Below are 20,172 nucleotides of genomic sequence, written 5' to 3'. Positions count from 1 at the left end.
ATGTGTTTGAGGTCCCGTCAGGATTTAACCTGCAGGACTGGGATCTCTGGCACGTCTGTTGTCTGTTCAGAGGCACCACACAGGCACCAGGATCTGTGATCATCACATTTACAATACTTACCTTTTTTGAAATGGACAGAACAAAGTACCAATTCTCAGTAAGGAGTCTAAATTCTTGCAAAAATGATTTGTGCAATACAGTTGATTTTGACTTTGACATGAATGTAATCATGAAATGTGAGACTTTGCCATTAGGTGGGTTTCTATAGCTGGACAGGATTCAAGGGTCTCACAAATGTCTTCAAAAAAGCTTTGATAAGCTTGTCTAAACCTAGAAATACCCTGATAAAGACAATCGAACACATGAAATCTGGTGCAGATGGATCCTTGGTGAGCCCAGAGGGCAACTCAGCGGGGCTCAGGTGAGGTTTGTGTACAAAAACGTGCTCACAAAACTGATGACAAATGACTGCAGTTTTATTACAGAATCACAGACGAAAAGAATCTACCTCAACAAAAGGAGACGAAACATGAGCTTTACTCCAGATCAGCTGTTTTAGGAGGCAAGAAAAACATATAAACTCTTAATTCTGTCCACCACGATACCCACATACAGACCCAAGAACACGTTTAGGTCAGCTAATCTAGAGATGTTACAGTGATCAGATCTGGACAGGCTTGACTCAAATCCACAGAAACATACGCACAGGTTTACTGAGCTCCTGTCTAATGCTGTCATCTTTGGTGCCCTCACTGAATTCCACCCTTTCCTAAAACACTGTTAAAATGGAGGCTGGGACAGGACTGAGGAAAATGGAGACCAGGGAGACTGAGGCCAGAGCACAAAAAGGAAGAACTGATCTTAGAAGGAGGTATATCGGAGAGGTGAGCTCGGCTCATGATCAGAGGAAATGGACCAAAGAGTAGGAAGAGAACTACACAGCCTCCCCCAACTCCACATACATATAACAGCTTTCTGGGACATGTTAACAGCTGGCCAGAAGAGGCAAGCTAAGCTTGTGTTTTTGCATTGAAGCATTTACAGTCCTGCATAGTTAAACCTCACAAACTAAGGCGTTTCTGTTTATTGAAAGTGTTTGGAGTTTTGCACTGTGAACCATAAAATCCTTCAGAAAATAAAGTTCAAGTAGGCTACAATCTCGTATTCCACCCACTCACACACACGTACACTCGTTCAGTAAAAGGAACTTGTGGAGTTCAAGTTTTTTTTTTGTCCTTTCATATCAAGGTCCAGTGTGATCGACAGCACCAAAAACAGAACGAGGGATATTCAGTCTCACGTCATTCACACTCACGCATCATATTCACACCTGCACGTGTCATACTTGCACATTTCTCATCTACACTCACGTGTCATTCATACATGTCTGATTCACACTCGCGTGTCATTCACACGTGTCTTATTCACACTCACACGTCATTCATTCTCACCTGGAAATATAGCATATAATATTTAGTGTGTGTGTGTGTATATATTTATATATATATATATTTATATATATTTTATGTACATACCCATTTTTTCCACTAACAAGCCCAAAGTGTGTGTGTGTGTGTGTGTGTCAAAAAACCTATATAAATAACTGACCCACTTGTTATTGATAGCTACTGCTTTAACAGTCTGTAGAGGAAATGTCTCTGTTAATGTCGCCTGTATCTCTGAGTCCAAAATAAAAATAAAAGACCTACATAAGATCACGTTTCTAGCACAGAAACGCAAGTACAAATTATGTTTCTTTCTTACCAACCAACCCCACTCCTTCCACAGTGATTAAGGTCTTGTTGTGTAAACATATTGACAAAATAAAAGGTACAACCCATTCACTCCTCCAATCACCCCACAAAGTAATCAGTATGTGGAAAACGTCCTCAATTGGAGAAATGGGTCACTCAGTTAGGTCCAAACGCTCCACCCAAAATGGAAGCAAAACTCAGTTAATTACTCCTAGTTTTTAATCTAATAACCAATAAGACAATGGTATCTATTTAATGTCAGCTGACTAGATGTCGCCTTGTACATTCTGGTCATGCTTGGTCAGTGGGACTTCCTTTTCATGTCTGCCTGGCTTTGGTTCGTATCTACAAGGAGAGGGAAAAAGAGACAACTTCAGCTCATGATTCAGGAGTAAGACATTTTCAACACGGTATTTCCAAGGGAAAAGGGAAAAAAGACTGAATCTTTCTGTGGTACATACACGGGCTCTACCTCCGACATGTATATGGAATATTCTATCTAGACCAAAGACAACTCTCAGATGTAGCTGCTCACGCAAATGATTTTTACATTTAGGTGTTTTTCAAGCTAAGGATGCATTTAGCCTTTATATTTCCTCAGTGAGGAGCAGCAAAACAAACACACACATATAGACATACACACAAACATAGAGAAACACACACACACACACTTCTCCATGTGTGTAAAAATCTACATTAATCACAGGAGCAAATGCCAAACAAATATCACAGCTGTGTGTGTCCATATGACCTTTAGACTGGGGGACGCTACCGTACATGAGAGAACTAACAGCTTTAACAGGATGTCCTGATCCTGGAGCATATTGTCCTGCACTGGTGTGTCCTGCTCAAACACACCCAGTTCCACTCACTGGACACTTGTGAAGGTCAACGTGAGCTGGATCGGGTCAGAGTCAGAGCAGAACCCTGCAAACACTGCCTCCACTAAACAACATGCTGCTCTATTGAAGTACGTTAGGGAGTAGATATGAAGAACTGTGAAAGGACATGTGAGAGAGGACAGTGAAGCACCAGTGGATGAAGGGCCCCGGATAAGAGGGGGGGGCAGGTGGTGTGCGGTTTACCTGAGAAAGCAAGCTGTAGGTGAGGAGGTGGAGCAGCCTGTGCACCTGACTGCAAACTCTTAAACAGATCTGGGGGGGACAGCACACACGCGGGGGGGGCAGATAGAGAGACAAAGAGGGATGAGACAGAGCGCAACACAGAAAGGGAAAAAGCAGGAAGAGAGATCCAGGAGGGAAGGAGGAGGAGGAGAAGGAGGAGAGAGGAGTCAAGCTCACATCAGCAGCAGGCGAACACCGAGATATGCAAACCAGAAGGAAAATGGCACAAAAGGTCACAGACAGTTGGGATACAGAGACACACCAAAAAATCACGCACACTGCAAGGGAAATGTTCACACACACACACACAGTGGTGTTCCACAGAGCCCGAACTACAGACCGTGTCACTCACTCTGAGGCAGTCCGTATCCTGAGTTTGGGCCGGGTGAGGCTCCACCGGTGCTGCACCCAGGGGTGGGCGTGGTCGGGCCAGGTGGGGCAAAGTTCAACAGTGGTGGGAACTGGAAGGGCAGAGAGACGGGCACCAGACCGCCCAACATCCCAAAACCCAGGGGCAGAGACGCCCCCACAGAGCCCAGCAGACCTCCACCTGCTGCCTGGGTCACCTGGTGACACATCAAATTCATCCCACTTCAATAAAATCAGGAAGGATAATGTGAAAATCCTACACATTTATATATATATATATATATATATATATATATATATATATATATATATATATATATATATATATATATATATATATATATATATCATATCATATGAGAGGGAGCATAGCATTTTCATAGATATATATACATATATATTTAATATATATAATTGTATATGAACACACACACACACACACACACAGTACAGGCCAAAAAGTTTGGACACACCTTCTCATTCAATGCGTTTTCTTTATTTCCATGACTATTTACACTGTAGATTCACTGAAGGCTTAAAAACTATGAAGTGGAGTTACGTACTTAACAAAAAAAGGTGAAATAACTAAAAACATTTTTTATATTCTGGTTTCTTCAAAATATCCATCCTTTGCTCTCATTACTGCTTTGCACTATTGGAATTCTCTCAGTGAGCTTCAAGAGGTCGTCACCTGAAATGGGCTTCAGGTTTGACTTATCAGGGTTCATTAGTGGAAGCACATTGAGAGAATGCCAAGAGTGTACGAAGCAGTAATCAGTGCAAAGGGTGGTGACATAGTCATGGAAATAAAGAAAACACATTGAATGAGAAGGTGTGTCCAAACCTTTGGCCTGTACTGTGTGTGTATAATATACATGAGTCTATAAAGGGCCCAGTACCTGGGACAAGAGGGAGGAGTCAGATGGAGAGGACAGTCCCAGGGCAGACACTCGATTGGCTGCAGACTTGGCACTCTGACTGGCTCCACCCAGAGCTCTCTGCCTTTGTCCGTGGTTGGTCGCGACAGCGGAGGGGGAGGAGTTATTGTCCTGGAAGCCAGTGGTGTGGGGCGTGGCTATGGAGCTGGGGTTGGTGATTACAGCAGGACTGCTACACTTCTGCCCGGCAGTGAAGCTGTAGCTGGTCTGGCCGGCGCTGGACTTCAGCACCGAGCTCGGGGCAGACAGACTGAACGGGGCTCTGAAGGCCGGACTCTTGGGGCTGTACTGGAGAGGCGGCGTGAGGATCTGGGGGCGGGAGTGGGGCAGCGATGGGGAGGAGGAAGGGGAGGGGGAGGAGACAGGAGGGGGTGTGGACGCCGGGGGGCGGGGCGTGGGCGCCGGGGGGCGGGGCGTGGGCGCCGGGGGGCGGGGCGTGGGCGCCGGGGGGCGGTGCGTGAGCTTGATGATGGGAGAGCTGCTGCTGTGGGAAGACTTGGTGAGCGTGGCCTGCATTGGCGTGATGAAACCGGGCTGGGGGTGGGCCAGGGGCGTGGCTTTGCTCTGGGGGAGGAGGGAGGAGGGTGACGGGGGCGTGGGAGACTGGGAGGGGGAGCTTGGCACCCGTGCCGGTTGCTGTGGGCTTTTGGAGTTCAGGGAAGGGGGGTGAGAGTTCACGCGTGACTGCAACGAGACTCCCGCCACGCCGCTACCGCCACTATCGGCACATTTGTTTAGAGAGTTCTTCAGCTGACCTATAGGTGGCGTACCATGACCAGGTTTGATTCCCATTACCCCAAAAGCCCTCTGCTGCGGGGGGAGGAGGGGCGAGGCAGTTGGAGGTGGGCGGGGCTTGGCGGAGGGTGTGGCGTTCATGTTTGCGACGTTGGTCCTGCCCCCCAGCGTCACCGGCCTTCTCTGTAGACACCCGACATCTTTCAGCCCGGAGAAGGTCTCCGAGCGTCCAGGCAGTGCCGGCGGCGTGAGGGGGAGGGGGGAGGACGTGAGGGGGGAGGTGGGCAGGGACAGGGCGGGACTCTCCGTACGAGGGAGGGGGCAGGAGTAGTGGCTGATCCCGGCGGAGAAGGAGCTCGGCACTCCGGGTGGAGAGCTAGAGGCGGCTGTAGAGCTGAGCATCACACCGTTGGCTGCCTTGTTGAGGAGAGACAGGGCATGAGCGATGGAGTCCAGCGAGTTGGTAGCCAGGTCGTCGTCTAGCGAGTCCGACAGGCAGATGGGCTCTGACGGGGGGGAGGGGGACGGGCGCACAGGCGTGGCCAACACTGGACACACAGAGGCGGAGCCTATCACCGGGACAACACGCTGGGTACATCCCACCTCCTGGGAAGGGAACATTAGAATAAATGTACACACGTAAAAACACCCATGAGCTGCTGAGCTGACGGGCTTTTAGGGAACAACGGAACAGTTATTAATCAGAGTCAATACACCTAATTTATTATTGAACATGTGGCAAGCGTATAATAAACAACAGAAGCTCACTGATGAGGCTGATCAACAACCAAAACAACAGACTGAACTGAGAAAAACTACAAGACACCGAGTTCATGCAACACTAGGACGTTTGTTCTCTGGACAGGATTTGGACAGCAAGTCCGTGTGTTGTACTCACACACCTTCACTTTAGCAGCTTTGGGGGGGGGGACTATTCTCTTCTTGCCCCTAAAAAAGGAAAGATTTTCACAACATGAAGAAAAATCTAAATGCAATGCAAAATACAGCAAGTGTGGGATTTGGCAGAGGGGGTGGGGTTGGACAGAGGGGGTGGGGTTAGGCAGAGGGGGTGGGGTTTGGCAGAGGGGGTGGGGTTGGACAGAGGTGGTGGGGTTTGGGCTGCACTCACAGGCCTGTGAGGTGTCCATGTACCGTACGGCTCTCCTTAAACAGCATCCTGTCAGGAATCCAAAAAACAATATTACAGTAATGGCTGCAGCAACACACACACACACACGTTACCTCACTCACATCTGAGAACACGCCTGCACACACGACCACATACATGATCACACACACAAACACACTCACCTGGCCTGCATCCAGCCTTTGGGCCACAGAGGTTTGACCTCATTCTCCAGGAAGGCTTTGAGGTAGTCCTCCACCGAGAGGGAGCACTGCTCCTGCTCATAACACCTGAGCTTCACACGCACCAGGTTACAGAGTAGAGTCCTGCATGGAACGAACACACACACACACACACACACACACACACACACACACACACACACACACACACACACACACACACACACATACACACATACACACATACACACACACACACACACACACACACACACACACACACACACATTACTCTCTGGAGTACATTCATACCCTACTCACATTTATTCCTTTTATCCACCACATTACGGACGTTTATCAGTTGCTACTCATAGCACTAAAACAACACACACACACCTGCATTAAAAAGAAAACAAACAAGATATACAAAACGCTTATGAATGCAGCAAGCACTCCACATCCTGACTGGCCTCAGGGTCACACCTCCTCCTAGCAAGACGCGCTCCACTCCAGGCACTTCTATCATAGCCTTATTTCTTATGAATAAAATCACAATTGTCCTCAGCCAGTTATCTACAACTGTACCCAGGTAACTGAACCTGGCGATGATTTCATGGGTCACCCCATTAATCACAGCAGGTCTGTGATGAACGAGGTGCTGCCTGCTTGTCAAAGCAATCCCTCATCTGGCCGACATTATGATCACAAGAAGTTCACAGCGGCTCTGGAAGGCAGAGATGTGCTTTAAACACTGAACATCAAGAGTTCAGCTCATGTGAAGCCTCGTCATCAGCATGAGGAGAGATGCAACTCAAAATCTGAATAGTTCACAAATCTGAATATGATTAGAACGGACGATCACAGGGAATGTAATGTACACCCCCCCTCCGGTGATGTACTATACTGTACTGTATGTAATGACTATAGTGTCAGTATAGTCTGTAATGACTAGTATCAGTATAGTCTGTAATGACTATAGTGTCAGTATAGTCTGTAATGACTAGTGTCAGTATAGTCTGTAATGACTACAGTGTCAGTATAGTCTGTAATGTCTATTGTATCAGTATAGTATGTAATGACTATAGTGTCAGTATAGTGTGTAATGACTAGTATCAGTATAGTCTGTAATGACTAGTGTCAGTATAGTCTGTAATGACTACAGTGTCAGTATAGTCTGTAATGTCTATTGTATCAGTATAGTATGTAATGACTATAGTGTCAATATAGTGTGTAATGATTAGTGTTAGTATAGTCTGTAATGACTACAGTGTCAATATAGTGTATAGTGACTATAGTGTCAATATAGTGTGTAATTACTAGTGTTAGTATAGTGTGTAATCAGAGGTGTCAATTCCAGGTTCAGAAAGTCCTCACCAGGATTTTGCTCAAGCTTGCTAGATTTTCTAATTAGTGCAATCCAGGTAAAATTAGTGGAATCAACACAATCCAGAAAGCCTGAGCAAAATCCTGGTGAGGACTTTTAGTTTCTGAACCTGGAATTGACACACTAGTCATTAGTGTGTAATGACTAGTGTCAGTATAGTCTGCAATGACTATAGTCTGATTTGGATGTGGGAATGGCTTTTCTTCATCAGAGGAGGGGATGTGGGAGTGGCTTCTCTTCGTCAGGGGTGGAATGTGGGAGTGGCTTCTCCACTGCAGGAGGCGGGGCACGGGCATGTCTCCTCACCTGAGTTTGTCATCCCAGATGAACTTTTTCCGTGGTCCCATCACTCTCTTCCCCGATCTCTCTTCCTCCTCATCCTCAGAGCCATTCCGCTCACCTTCCTCCATCTGCTGCCTGCTGGACACACACACACACACACACACACACACAGTTCTGAGTGAGCAGGACACTCATACCCGGTATTGTTAAAGCTCCTGTATGGGAGACCACATGTTTTAGTCTGCCACTAGCTACTCTATAGCTAGAGCTGACGCAGCACAGACTAGAGACAAACACCTGACCTTGCAATGCTTTCACAGGCCTTTTCAAAAGGCTGTTAAGTGTTGGTTAACAACGATTTAGTGGTAAGAACTTAAAACCCCCTGTGAAGGTTGTTGAAAATGACTGTTAGCAACCTAACAGGCAGAGGAGGGAAGAGGAAGAGGGTAAAAGAGCAGAGTTACAGGCAGGGAAAGGCGGAGTTAGAGCTGCAGAGAGGCGGAGCTAGGGCTGCAGAGAGGCGGAGTTAGAGGAAGAGACGCTCATACTTGGCTGCCACTTTGGCCATGCAGTCCATGTTGTATCTAGCAGTTTGTTCCGGCATCACACTACACACAGCCAACTTCAGCTTCAGAAGGGGAGTACGCAGACGATCGTCCTGGGACACACACACACACACACACACACACACACACACACACACACACGTAAGTAGAGACATAAGCTCAACATAACAATGCTTTTATAATCCTATGATAGTTTTGGTTTGTGTGCAGAGTGCCCACGCTACATTGAGCTCATGTCTGGAGCAGCAGACAGGCTCCGCCCACCTGGATGTTGAGACTGAGCTTTTTGAGGCGTTTCAGCAGCGCTTCCTTATTGCAGGGCACGAAGGCCTCCAGGTGGGAGTAGACCTCAGCGCGCACCGACGGGGCCTGTTCCTGCACCTGCAGCTCAATACTGCCCGGGGGGGTAAAGAGACAGCAGAAAATGAGAGAAGGAGAGAGAGATGGAGAGAGAGAGAGAAACAGATAAGGAGAGAGAGAGAGAGAAGGAGAGGGAGGTAGAGATAGAGGACAGAGGCAGAAGCAGACAGACCCAGCTGTCAGTTCAAGGTGTTCGAGCCAGTCAGAGTTTTGATAAATGTTCTAACATTGAGGGGGGGGGGGACAAAAACCCGGCCCGATTACGTCGCCTCGGTAGCGTTGACCAGCGTAGGTGCAGTGTGTCACGAGCTCAGACATAAACAGACAACAGTAGCAGGAAGAGCAGCCTACTCACTCCAGTAAGATATTATTCATGTCCAAAGTGAAAAACTTCTTCCTGCCCTCTTGGTCAAACTGTCGTGATGCCTGAAGTTGAACAGAAAAGGAATATTTAGGGTTCAACAGAGAGAGACCTGTTTGACTGTCTGATAAACTGTCCTACCCGCCACAGTAATCCCACACACACTGTCCTTGCCCAACAATAATCTCATACAGGCCAAAGAGACCACAATAGTCCCATACAGATCATCCTACTCACCACATTAACCACCTCACACACTGCTGTAGCCATCCCGTAGCCCCGTACACCATCCTAGCCAGCATCCCACATACACCACCCTACTCCCATAGTAATCCCACACATACTCACTGTTCTACTCCCCACAGTAATCCCACACATACTCACTGTTCTACTCCCCACAGTAATCCCACACATACTCACTGTTCTACTCCCCACAGTAATCCCACACATACTCACTGTTCTACTCCCCACAGTAATCCCACACATACTCACTGTTCTACTCCCCACAGTAATCCCACACATACTCACTGTTCTACTCCCCACAGTAATCCCACACATACTCACTGTTCTACTCCCCACAGTAACCTCACACATACTCACTGTTCTACTCACCCCAGTAATCTCACACATCCTCACTGTTCTACTCCCCACAGTAATCTCACAAATCCTCACTGTTCTACTCACCCCAGTAATCCCACACATCCTCACTGTTCTACTCACCCCAGTAATCCCACACATCCTCACTGTTCTACTCCCCACAGTAATCTCACAAATCCTCACTGTTCTACTCACCCCAGTAATCCCACACATCCCATTCCACTCACCAGAATAATCCCACATACACACATTGTCCTACCAACCACCGACCAGTGACCACGGTAATCCCACACACACACACACACACACACACACACACACACACACACACACACACACACACACACACACACACACACACACACACTGTTGTACCAACCACCCACTGTCCTACCTACCACAGTATTTCCCACACAGAGTTCTGGTCATCACTCTCTCTCTCAGCTGGGCTTTGATTAGATCACTGGTGGCCAACAAACCTTAACACCTGACTGAAGAGCTCATACCCATCACACACCCTTCCTCTCTGTCTCTCTACCTCTACTTCTCTCTTTGTCCACTCTTTCTGTCCCTCTCTGGCTCTGCCCTCCTGCTAAGACACATTCACAAAGTGCAGAATGAGACGTGCAATGCCATTTGAGTTGAAGTAATCAGTCGACTCCTACAGCAGCCGGCGGTGCGTTTTGAGGGATGTAAACACAATGGCGGTTTGCCTTACCGCACGCAGGTCTTCGATGCGTTTGACGAGGGGGCCGGGAAGACCATCAGGCAGGGGCGGGGGAGAGAGAAGCCCCACCTGCGCCCGACCAAGAGCCCCGCCTCCCACTTTCTGCCCCACCCCCGGGCCCAGCTGGCCATTCTCCCTGACCGCGGCGGGGGGCTGTAGCCCTGCATCCAGTGTGCTGAAGTCCAGGTCGCTCAGGATATCCTGCAACTCGTTCTCATTGGCCGAGGTCAACAGTGATATCATGGCGGGGTCAGCGGTGAGGTCAGCGAACAGCGCATCATTATTGGGGGCGTGGCCGTGGAGGAGCTGGGGGTTGAGCTGTGGGTGGAGCTGCTGAGAGTTGCTTGCTGCGGCCACGCCCTGGTGAAGTCCTGCTGGGTTGTGTTTGTGCATCTCCTCCTTCTCACGGGTGAAGCGTCGGAGCATGGCGGCCAGACACAGAGAGTCCTTCATCAGCTTCTTCCTCCGCTTCTTCTCTGGCCTGTGGACATTTAGGCCTATCGTGCTGCAGGACAGCACAGCAAAACGCAACTATTACAATTAACCAATCACAGAGCACACAATTCATGAAGCAAAAACAGAATACAAAAAGACCCTATAGAACTGAATCTATTCCCCAAAGTGCACGTGATGCATATGATCAAAGTTTTTTGGCCAGGTGACCAAAGCCCAATTCTCACCCCTGTTTGGGTAGCCGGTTTTTCTTCGGTTTCTTCTCTTCTAAATTGGCTCCGTCCTTCCTCTTCTTCTTCTTCAGCTCTGGCCCCTCCCCTCCCTGCTGAAGGGGTTTAAAACCAGAAACGTGTCCCTTTGAAAACGTCTCTTAAACACCAACCTCAGAGTGGCCCGAGGCCTGCGTGTCTGGCGGACGTGGTTTAGCTCTCACCCTGGTGTTCGTGTCTTTATCGCCGCCTTCGCCCTCGGACTCAGAGGCTGCGCGGAACTGCAGAGTTCCCGTGTTGATGTAGAAACCTCCCAGCTTGGTGGAGAGAGACGCTGGGACAAGCTCATCATACTGCAGACAACAGCAACACAGCAAGCACACCAACATTACCACCAGTACTCCTCAGGTCAAAACAACAACAATAATGATAATAATAGTCATTACTATGACTTATACTACTAATAATAATAATAAATATGTAATAAAAATAATAATGATGTTATTAATGTGTATTTCACATACACACAAAAGACTTTGCAGAAAGAAACATTAATAGCACATCGGCAATTGCTATTCCATCAGCTTAATGCAAGAAGCCATCCAGTCGGCCACATGAGCAATCGAACCAAACGCCTGCACCAGACAATCCGGACAGCTGCTGCGAGTCTGTCCGCATGGGCAAAGTTAATGCTCACAGCCTCAGAGTTGTCTATGAAGGGGTCACTCTCATCATAACCAAATCCGATGTCGATCAAGTCCTGTACCCGATCTTTCCGTTTCTTTCTGGTTGCGGCACCCTACAAAGTACAAAACCAAGGCACTGTTGAGGAAGAGCCGAGAGCCTCTCTCCACCACCCCATGACTGTGGCAGGCCATGGAGACACGGAGAAATTAAACCATTCTGATGAAAGAAGGAAAACTGGAAGAAGCCGACTTAGTGACTCAAGGATTAGCAGCTACAGTTAGCTAAATCAAGCTAAAGCCAATCAACGTAAAATAAAAACAAACAAACAAACAAACAGCAAGAGCGAGCTCAGACCAGCCTAAATCCGCATTTTTCATTCATAAATGTACAAGACTCAACACTCACATATTTGCTTTCAAACTTCTTGGCCAAAGCCTCCACTTCCCGTCTGTGCCTTTCGTCGTGGTTGAACGGGTCGCTGGGGTCGTGAGCAGGTGCGACCACGGGCGGAGTCCTCCTGGTCTGAGGAGCAAAACCAATATCTCACCACCATCATCGAGCGCACAGAACACACACGTCGCCGCCTGGGGAACGTGTGGGACATTCAGTTGTGCAAATGTGGAAAATGCCGCGTGTGATCAGTCGATATCAGATCAGATGTTCTGGGGAAACATCGGGCAGTACAAGTGAAGACCGAAACTCTGCGAAGGCATCAAGAGCAAAACTTCCGCACGAACACCTGATGGCCATCTGGATCAGGTACCGATCTTCACCACCCGGACCTCCGCAACATCCCAACGCAGCTGTGTTTAAACCTTCTCCCAAATAATTAAAATATATATATATACATTCTCAATCTAACACAGAACCTCCCTGACACAAGCGGTACCTGTTGAGACTGGATCAGGTCGCTGTAGTTGAACTCGGAGGAGGACGTGTCGCTGGGCTCGGACAGACTCAGGTCCAGCCGCACGGTCCTCTTTGTGGCTCCGCCGCCGTCGGGTCTCTCCGGCACACCACCTCCTCCACCTCCACCTCCTCCACCTCCTGCCCCGCTCACCGACGCGCCCATCCTCGCCTCCATCTCAAAGTTCACCTCGGTCTCGTCGTCCGACCGGCGGTTCCGAGACTCGGCGCCCGGACCGCCGGCGAAGGTGGACAGAGTGACAAACGGCACTTTTCTGGGTTCGGCCATTTGGACGCGCAGCCCGTGTCACCCGCTCTGGACTCGCCAGACAACTTGAAATTAGCCGATATGAACAGACTCGAACCGGGGCGAAAGGATGTTTAACGACTGGCAAGTCGCACGAGTGTCCCCCGCTCGTCACGGATGGGCCAGCATGAGAACAGATGGCCGGGTAAAAGTTGATTTGTTCCTCCGCACTTCCATCTTCAGTCGCTGCGCTGCGGGACCGATGCGTTCACAACAGCCATCTTGGTTTTGAAAGAGTAAATAAAATAACAGGGAGAGGTCACTGCGCATGCGCGCACAGACAAACCGGAAACGGCGTGAAGCGAGATAGCGCCGTATCCAATCAATCGATACCCAAAATTAAGACCCGCCCCCCACTATCAAACGCTGTTATAATCACTCGTTATAGTTTCAGTTAACAAGCAAACTTGGCCAGTACATTCAAACAAAGTAACATATGGAGTTGTGATATCCACGACTACGGCTGCCACTGTTTTAATTGAACAATGACTGCACGGTGAATTAACTTTTATTGAAAACCGTTAGAAAACGCTCGTGCGGTTGTCATGTACTGTGACATGAAAGGCAAAATGTCGCGCGATGCCGTGCGCGCGGCCGGGCAGACGTGGCACGTGCGCAATGGGCTCCAGAGGGCCGGTTCTGCAGCCGCGACCACGGCAGGCCGGATCATGGACACGAACCTAAAGGTCTAAGCCAGTGGTTCTCAAACTGTGGTACGCGTACCACTGGTGGTACGCAGAGCACCCCGCGGTGGTACGCCAGATGAGCTCGGAAAATAAAAGATGCTTTGAGTTTTTTTTTTTTTTTTTTTTTTTTTTTACACAACACATTTTTTTAATTAAAACAGAATTATGACAAGTCCTGAAATTCAGAAACTAAAAGGGATTACTCGTATTATTTGCGGAGAAAATGTCGCTAAACAGCTCGATCTGGTGCATCTTTCAAACGACACAGTCACTCGCAGAATTGATGAAATGGCGAACAACGTCAGACAAACATTGACCGAGAGAATTAAAATGAGTAAATGCTTCTCACTGCAGTTAGATGAATCCATAGATGTCGCAGATTTAGCCAACTTGCTCGTTTCCGTGCGATATGAGTATGAGGGCATGTCGCACGAAGACTTTTTGTGCTGTAAACCCCTACCAACACGAACTACAGGAGAACTACATTATAACATATGTGTGTAATGAGCAGGGTTGCCAACTTTCACGCATTGAGCGTGAGACACACGCATTTGACCGTCTTCACACGCCACACATCCGATTTCTCACGCCGACAAAAAAAATCTAGTTTATTTACCTCTGATCCACATCTATGATTCAATGAGTTACTAGTTCGCTCTGGCACCAACCACCGCGATATAATACTTATCTTGTGTCCATTTTACATCCTCCCGGTAACAATTTACGTTCGCTAACCCCCCGTCAACAACTTAAACTCGCCAAACAGCTTTTTCTTTTTTTTTTTTTTGGGGGGGGGGGGGGGGTGGTACGTGGAGGTTTTTCGTTTGACAGTTGGTGGTACTTTGTGTGAAAAGTTTGAGAACCACTGGTCTAAGCGATTCAGGACCCGTCCACAGTGCTAGGTCTTCACATAGGATGGACACTGTTCTCCGATAGTTAAAATAATAAATAAATAAATGCGATTCTGTGGAGTAACAGTGAGTTTGCGAGAATATTTATTGAGGACTTGATAGCACATTCATTTTCGTCTGGGTTTACATTTATAGACCGATTTGTAAAACCTTACACAATCGTTGCATTTTACCTGTATGACTTCAAATGTGTTTTTATTTACAAAAATATGTATGACAACGATCCATTATAATTACAAAATACGCGTATCGCCCGCCCATTAGATAAATGATTTTACAAAAGGAATAACATTTGTTCCTATAATGGAGAAATAATGAACTTCTACGCTACACAGTCATCCCGTATATAGTAGCAGATGCTCAGATGCGTCGTGCAGTGAGATCAGAGTGTCACTCGGTTGTCTTTGGCCCATTTCTTCATGATGCGGATGATATATTCCACCTGCGGGTTCCCAGTGCTGCGTAACATGGGCAACACTTCCTTCAGACTCTCTCTGGAAAAAACACAAATAGATAAAATGTCGCTTTGCTATTGAGCATAAATTTGGGACATTACTTAAAAATAATCCCACATGTAGGCTATACTTTCTCTTAGCATTTCTTTTAAAGGTTTATCACCAATCATTAAAAAAATTTTTACCACCAAACAAATCAACACAATCAACTAAAGAGTTAAGGATGGATCAGCTGGGTGTCAGAGGGGCCAGGGCTCTGGTGTGTTGGCTAATGAGGGGTGACCTCTCACCTGGGCTCTGGTGTGTTGGCTAATGAGGGGTGACTTCTCACCTGGGCTCTGGTGTATTGGCTAATGAAGGGTGACCTCTCACCTGGGCTCTCGCCCGGCCAGGATGAGCTGGAATATTCCCACGCACGCTCCCCGCTTCCCTTCCCAGTACTCCGGGTTTGGATCGAGCCGTTCCAAAACGTCAAATGCCTTTGCAGCGTAATAGAACTGCCCCATCTACACAACACCAACACAGCTCTATTCTTACACACGTTCAAATTCACTGGCACTGGCAGTCTTGGTTTGGCTGTACTCAATGTTTCCAGCACTGACGTTATGGCCTGTTGTACCGATGTTTATTGACCGCATAGGATAATACAGGCATCAGTAAACTCACGTACGATTGCACTGTGGAGCTGAATTTACCACTCGTGGGATCAATAAAGATTATTCTATTCTATTCTGATTTACACATCTCTGAAGACACAATCTGATTGGGCCTTTAAATTCACAAGACCTACAGATATCAACATGTACTTTATTCTAAAACCCAGCGATTGGTGTAGATATGAAGTGCATGTATGTTAGGAGAGGAGAGCAGGACCTTGTAGCAGTCGTTAGCTATGAGCTGTAGGAGGCTGAAGGAGTCAGATGAGGTCTCCATCTTTAGATAGAGTTCCCACGCCAGCCGCGGCTTCTGGTTCATAATGTCTATAAAAACACAACACCACATCAACTCCTCCGCCCAACTCTTAAAACTACTACTGTGTGAACACAACTGATGAACTCAGACTGGAGTGAGACTGACCAAATATCTTAATATTTGAATGACTATACGTGAGATAAAGACTAGGATAAAACATACAACAGCGGGCCAGCCAACTCAAATACACATAGTCCCCCTTGATCTTGTCACTGTGGATCAGCAGAAACACCTGTTCAGATGAGAATCAGAATGCAATTTAGTCCACATCATCCACACACACACACACACACACACACACACACACAAGCAGGTCATTAGGAGATTCGGTGGTCGAGACTGGACAGCTGTACCTCCCCGGCTTCTCTGTAGTTTCCTAAGGACGCTTTAGCCTGCGCGTAGTTAAAGTTGAACGTGTCGTCAGTGTAGAAGTAGCTCTAAACCCAGCAAGGACAAACAAAGAAGCTCTAGTGAAGACTACATTAAAGACTCATACCTCTAATGGACAGTTCCTCCTGTAATACTGTGCAAATACTAACAGATCAGCAGCAAGGCTCTTGTGTCTACTTCCTGTGTTAGAAAAGTATTTTTGTAATTGGATGGACCCCTGCACTTGTAAAGCTGCTTTGAGACAACATGTGCTGTAAAAAGCATTATATAAATAAATTTGATTTGACATATCATGCTACACGTGTGGGCTGGATGTGTGTACTCTAAGTGTTTTATATATATCGTGTATAGTGTTGAGTAGTGCATAGTGTCGTATATAGTGTTGAGTAGTGCATAGTGTCGTGTATAGTGTTGAGTAGTGCATAGTGTCGTGTATAGTGTTGAGTAGTGCATAGTGTCGTGTATAGTGTTGAGTAGTGCATGTAATGAGGGGTGGCTGTTGTGGTTTCTTTCATGTGTGTGATTTGGTATTACTGACCTTGACTGAGTTAAGGTAGATGAGCACATCCTCAAACTGCTTCAGCAAGAAGAAACAAGAGGCCATGCACTGGCGTCCGGGGATAGTGTCTGAGAGGCCACACACACACACACACACACACACACACACACACACACACACACACACACACACACACACACACACACACACACACACACACATAAAACTTTGAAACCTGATCAAATAATGCCTCAGACTTTCCAGAAGGACGGACGGTAACTACCGCAGGCACGATCAGTAGTGAACCATGCATCACAAGCGCACTAACAAGGGCCTGTCTAGAAAACACACAGAGACCTGTTCACTGCATCAGTGCTAATGCTGCTATTGTTAAAGGGCGGCATTACCACATTCACTGGCAGAGCCTCCAACCAGCTGGAAAAACTGCTGAGCAATCTTTAAATGGTCCCTCTGAAAGAGGAGAAGACACACACACACCGATAAGGTTCCGTAGCACAGGAAACACTAGGAGAGGACACAGACGTGGGGCCTTCCTGTGCACACTACTGCACACTGGCCCTCCGTGCTGTTCCTTGCCAGGACTGGTAAGACATGTTTTGGCAGCTGGATCTGTCTAATGTGCATGTGTGGTGTTGTAGGCAGAAACATGACTCACGGATCCGATCTCCTGTCCCAGTGCTGCGTTCACCACACCTTTAAGGATGTATTCCTGAAGACACAGCAGAAAGTCTCCCATGTGTACGCACACACAGAGACACACGCACACACACACACAAATTGTGGCGGGGGGAGGCGTGGAGAGCCGTAGGGAGGGGCAGGTTGGGGGGGGAGGTGTTCAGCAGTGGGGAGGGGCAGGTTGGGGGGGGGGGTGTTCAGCAGTGGGGAGGGGCAGGTTGGGGGGGAGGTGTTGAGCAGTGGGGAGGGGCAGGTTGGGGGGAGGTGTTGAGCAGTGGGGAGGGGCAGGTTGGGGGGGGGGAGGTGTTGAGCAGTGGGGAGGGGCAGGTTGGGGGGGAGGTGTTGAGCAGTGGGGAGGGGCAGGTTGGGGGGGGTGTTCAGCAGTGGGGAGGGGCAGGTTGGGGGGGAGGTGTTGAGCAGTGGGGAGGGGCAGGTTGGGGGGGGTGTTGAGCAGTGGGGAGGGGCAGGTTGGGGGGGAGGTGTTCAGCAGTGGGGAGGGGCAGGTTGGGGGGGGGGTGTTCAGCAGTGGGGAGGGGCAGGTTGGGGGGAGGTGTTCAGCAGTGGGGAGGGGCAGGTTGGGGGGGGGTGTTCAGCAGTGGGGAGGGGCAGGTTGGGGGGGAGGTGTTCAGCAGTGGGGAGGGGCAGGTTGGGGGGAGGTGTTCAGCAGTGGGGAGGGGCAGGTTGGGGGGAGGTGTTCAGCAGTGGGGAGGGGCAGGTTGGGGGGGAGGTGTTCAGCAGTGGGGAGGGGCAGGTTGGGGTTGGGGGGGGTGTTCAGCAGTGGGGAGGGGCAGGTTGGGGGGAGGTGTTCAGCAGTGGGGAGGGGCAGGTTGGGGGGAGGTGTTCAGCAGTGGGGAGGGGCAGGTTGGAGGTGTGGGGGGTAGCAGTAGGGAGGGGCGGGTGGCGGGGTTTGAGCAGTGGAGAGGGGCAGGTTGGGGGGGCAGAGGGGAGGGGCAGGTGGGGGGTGGAGCCATGGGAAGGGGCGGGCAGGTTGTTACCTGAGGGGTTGTGGGCTCCAGGTCTTTGATGAGGTTGTATGCTTCTTGAACATCATCTAGCACAAAAATAGACAGAGCTGAATAAGCACTGCAGTCTGAAAACACGACGCAGAGTGAAGCGTGCAGGGTGAAGCGTGCAGGGTGAAGCGTGCAGGGTGAAGCGTGCAGGGTGAAGTGTGCAGGGTGAAGTGCGCAGGGTGAAGCGTGCAGGGTGAAGCGTGCAGGGTGAAGCGTGCACCTTGTCGGAGGTAGTAGATGACCAGGTTTAGTCGGGCCTCAGGGATGACATCGATGAGAGGGGGCAGGACCTGCAAGGCGCCCTCCCCGCCACGGAAAACCACCAGGTTGTGACGGATTAGCTCCTTAGCGAACTCAAACGAACTGGAGGAGATGTCAATCAGGTTCTTCAGCTCTGCCTGACGAAGAACATGGTCTCAAACAAAGCAATTTATAGGTGAAAACAGAAGTTCAGGAAGCGCACATAGCAACTAAAGTCAAGCCTCCCAGAACTTTATGCAAGCGGGCCCACAGAACTGCTGCTTCAGTACAACAACTTTCAGCATGCATGATGATCTTTGGACACAGTGATGCGTATCAGGAAACCTGCTTCAAGAGATGTGCTGTGATTCAACAGAAAACCTTTGACTCTGGTGGGACTCGAACCCACAACCTTTGAATGGCTTCAACCTTCCATCTAGAAGTCCAATGCGCTATCCATTGCGCCACAGAGCCAGTACACATTCAGCTACCAGTTACCTATTCTATGTGAGTGATCCCTGTGAAACATTTAAAGGAACTTCCTAACCGCGGTACATTCACCCTGCAGTAACACGGCAGAACACATGTAAACCTCAGTCCTTAGATCAGACAATCTTTATGAAAGTGTGTATGTAGTGTATCCAGAGCGTGTGTGTGTGTGTGTGTGTGTGTGTGTGTGTGTTACCTCAGCAGCCTTGCCGTTGTACAGTCTGAAGTGGTTGCAGGCTTTGAGGTTGAGGGCAATGGTGGAGTCTGGAATGCTTTGCAAGTACACAGCCAGCACCTCCTGGGACACGTCATAGTAATCCAGTTTATAGTAGCACAGAGCCACATACACATTCAGCGCCAGTAACTCCCTACACACAAACCAGAGAGATCGTACATCAACACAGCGAGGCAGATTTCACACAGTTCTGATTTCACACAGGTCTGCAGACTGGAAAATTCACCGTGTATATGCTGTGAAATACAGAGCCTGTTGATCAGGAAGAAACATTTAATCGTTCACACGTGATAAAATCCACATTCCTGGTGTGTATACGTGCTATAAGGAGTGAGGTAACTGCACTTTGATGCCGTGGGCTGAGAAGTACCTGTTCTGCAGCAGGATACGTTTGTAGATGTCGATGGCCTCCTGGTAGTGGGAGCGCATGTAGTGGATGGACGCCAGACTCAGCTGGTCCTCTGTTACGTCCTCCAGGTTCTGGTGGAACCCCATCAGCTTCTTCTCATCACCAAACT

At 48.6% G+C, this 20,172-nt stretch overlaps 2 protein-coding genes and 1 non-coding gene across 7 annotated transcripts in view; all 3 read right to left on the bottom strand.

Annotated features, from left to right (window-relative positions):
- Positions 1 to 459: 459 nt before the first annotated feature.
- Positions 460 to 13,368, bottom strand: ubn2a (ubinuclein 2a). Of its 4 annotated transcripts, none has more exons than XM_077015362.1 (17): positions 12,745 to 13,368; positions 12,261 to 12,377; positions 11,866 to 11,967; positions 11,393 to 11,521; positions 11,187 to 11,281; positions 10,498 to 11,011; positions 9,177 to 9,247; positions 8,726 to 8,855; positions 8,444 to 8,553; positions 7,920 to 8,033; positions 6,233 to 6,373; positions 6,051 to 6,098; positions 5,824 to 5,869; positions 4,148 to 5,527; positions 3,232 to 3,445; positions 2,841 to 2,909; positions 460 to 2,100 (listed from the first exon to the last, which is right to left on the bottom strand). In XM_077015362.1, the coding sequence occupies exons 1-17, from the start codon at positions 13,048 to 13,050 to the stop codon at positions 2,057 to 2,059; spliced, it is 3,630 nt and encodes a 1,209-aa protein (XP_076871477.1). In that variant the 5' UTR covers positions 13,051 to 13,368; the 3' UTR covers positions 460 to 2,056. The 4 variants fall into 4 exon arrangements, with proteins under 4 accessions (XP_076871477.1, XP_076871475.1, XP_076871476.1 ...); XM_077015360.1 differs by having other exon boundaries at positions 11,187 to 11,284; positions 12,745 to 13,365; XM_077015361.1 differs by having other exon boundaries at positions 7,920 to 8,030; positions 11,187 to 11,284; positions 12,745 to 13,362.
- A 1,364-nt stretch (positions 13,369 to 14,732) lies between these two features.
- ift56 (intraflagellar transport 56) overlaps positions 14,733 to 20,172 on the bottom strand; it is an 8,397-nt gene continuing 2,957 nt past the window's right edge. Inside the window, exons 6-17 of one of the 2 annotated variants that reach the window (XM_077015358.1) lie at positions 20,025 to 20,170; positions 19,616 to 19,787; positions 18,911 to 19,088; positions 18,673 to 18,728; positions 17,658 to 17,711; positions 17,389 to 17,452; positions 17,021 to 17,109; positions 16,446 to 16,529; positions 16,255 to 16,324; positions 15,994 to 16,100; positions 15,493 to 15,626; positions 14,733 to 15,159 (exon numbers count right to left, since the gene is read on the bottom strand). In XM_077015358.1, coding sequence (XP_076871473.1) covers positions 15,048 to 15,159; positions 15,493 to 15,626; positions 15,994 to 16,100; positions 16,255 to 16,324; positions 16,446 to 16,529; positions 17,021 to 17,109; positions 17,389 to 17,452; positions 17,658 to 17,711; positions 18,673 to 18,728; positions 18,911 to 19,088; positions 19,616 to 19,787; positions 20,025 to 20,170 — 1,266 coding nt within the window. In that variant the 3' untranslated portion in view covers positions 14,733 to 15,047. The other variant, XM_077015359.1, reaches the window with a different exon arrangement.
- On the bottom strand, positions 19,315 to 19,404 carry trnar-ucu (transfer RNA arginine (anticodon UCU)). Its single transcript is given in 2 exon segments — positions 19,315 to 19,350; positions 19,368 to 19,404. It is a non-coding gene; the product is annotated as a tRNA-Arg (tRNA).

Source organism: Brachyhypopomus gauderio, chromosome 8 (assembly GCF_052324685.1).
Source record: "Brachyhypopomus gauderio isolate BG-103 chromosome 8, BGAUD_0.2, whole genome shotgun sequence".
Taxonomy (NCBI): domain Eukaryota; kingdom Metazoa; phylum Chordata; class Actinopteri; order Gymnotiformes; family Hypopomidae; genus Brachyhypopomus; species Brachyhypopomus gauderio.
Note: the sequence above shows the minus strand (reverse complement) of the source record. Positions and strands in the feature narration are given on the sequence as shown.

Coding starts and splice junctions, on each gene's coding strand:
- ubn2a (XM_077015360.1), bottom strand. CDS start 13,050: ATGGCCGAACCCAGAAAAGTGCCGTTTGTCACTCTGTCCACCTTCGCC. Junction 11,012..11,186: donor AACCGGCTACCCAAACAGGG/GTGAGAATTGGG, acceptor GCTGTCCTGCAG/CACGATAGGCCTAAATGTCC. Junction 2,101..2,840: donor CCTACAGCTTGCTTTCTCAG/GTAAACCGCACA, acceptor CTCTCCTTGTAG/ATACGAACCAAAGCCAGGCA.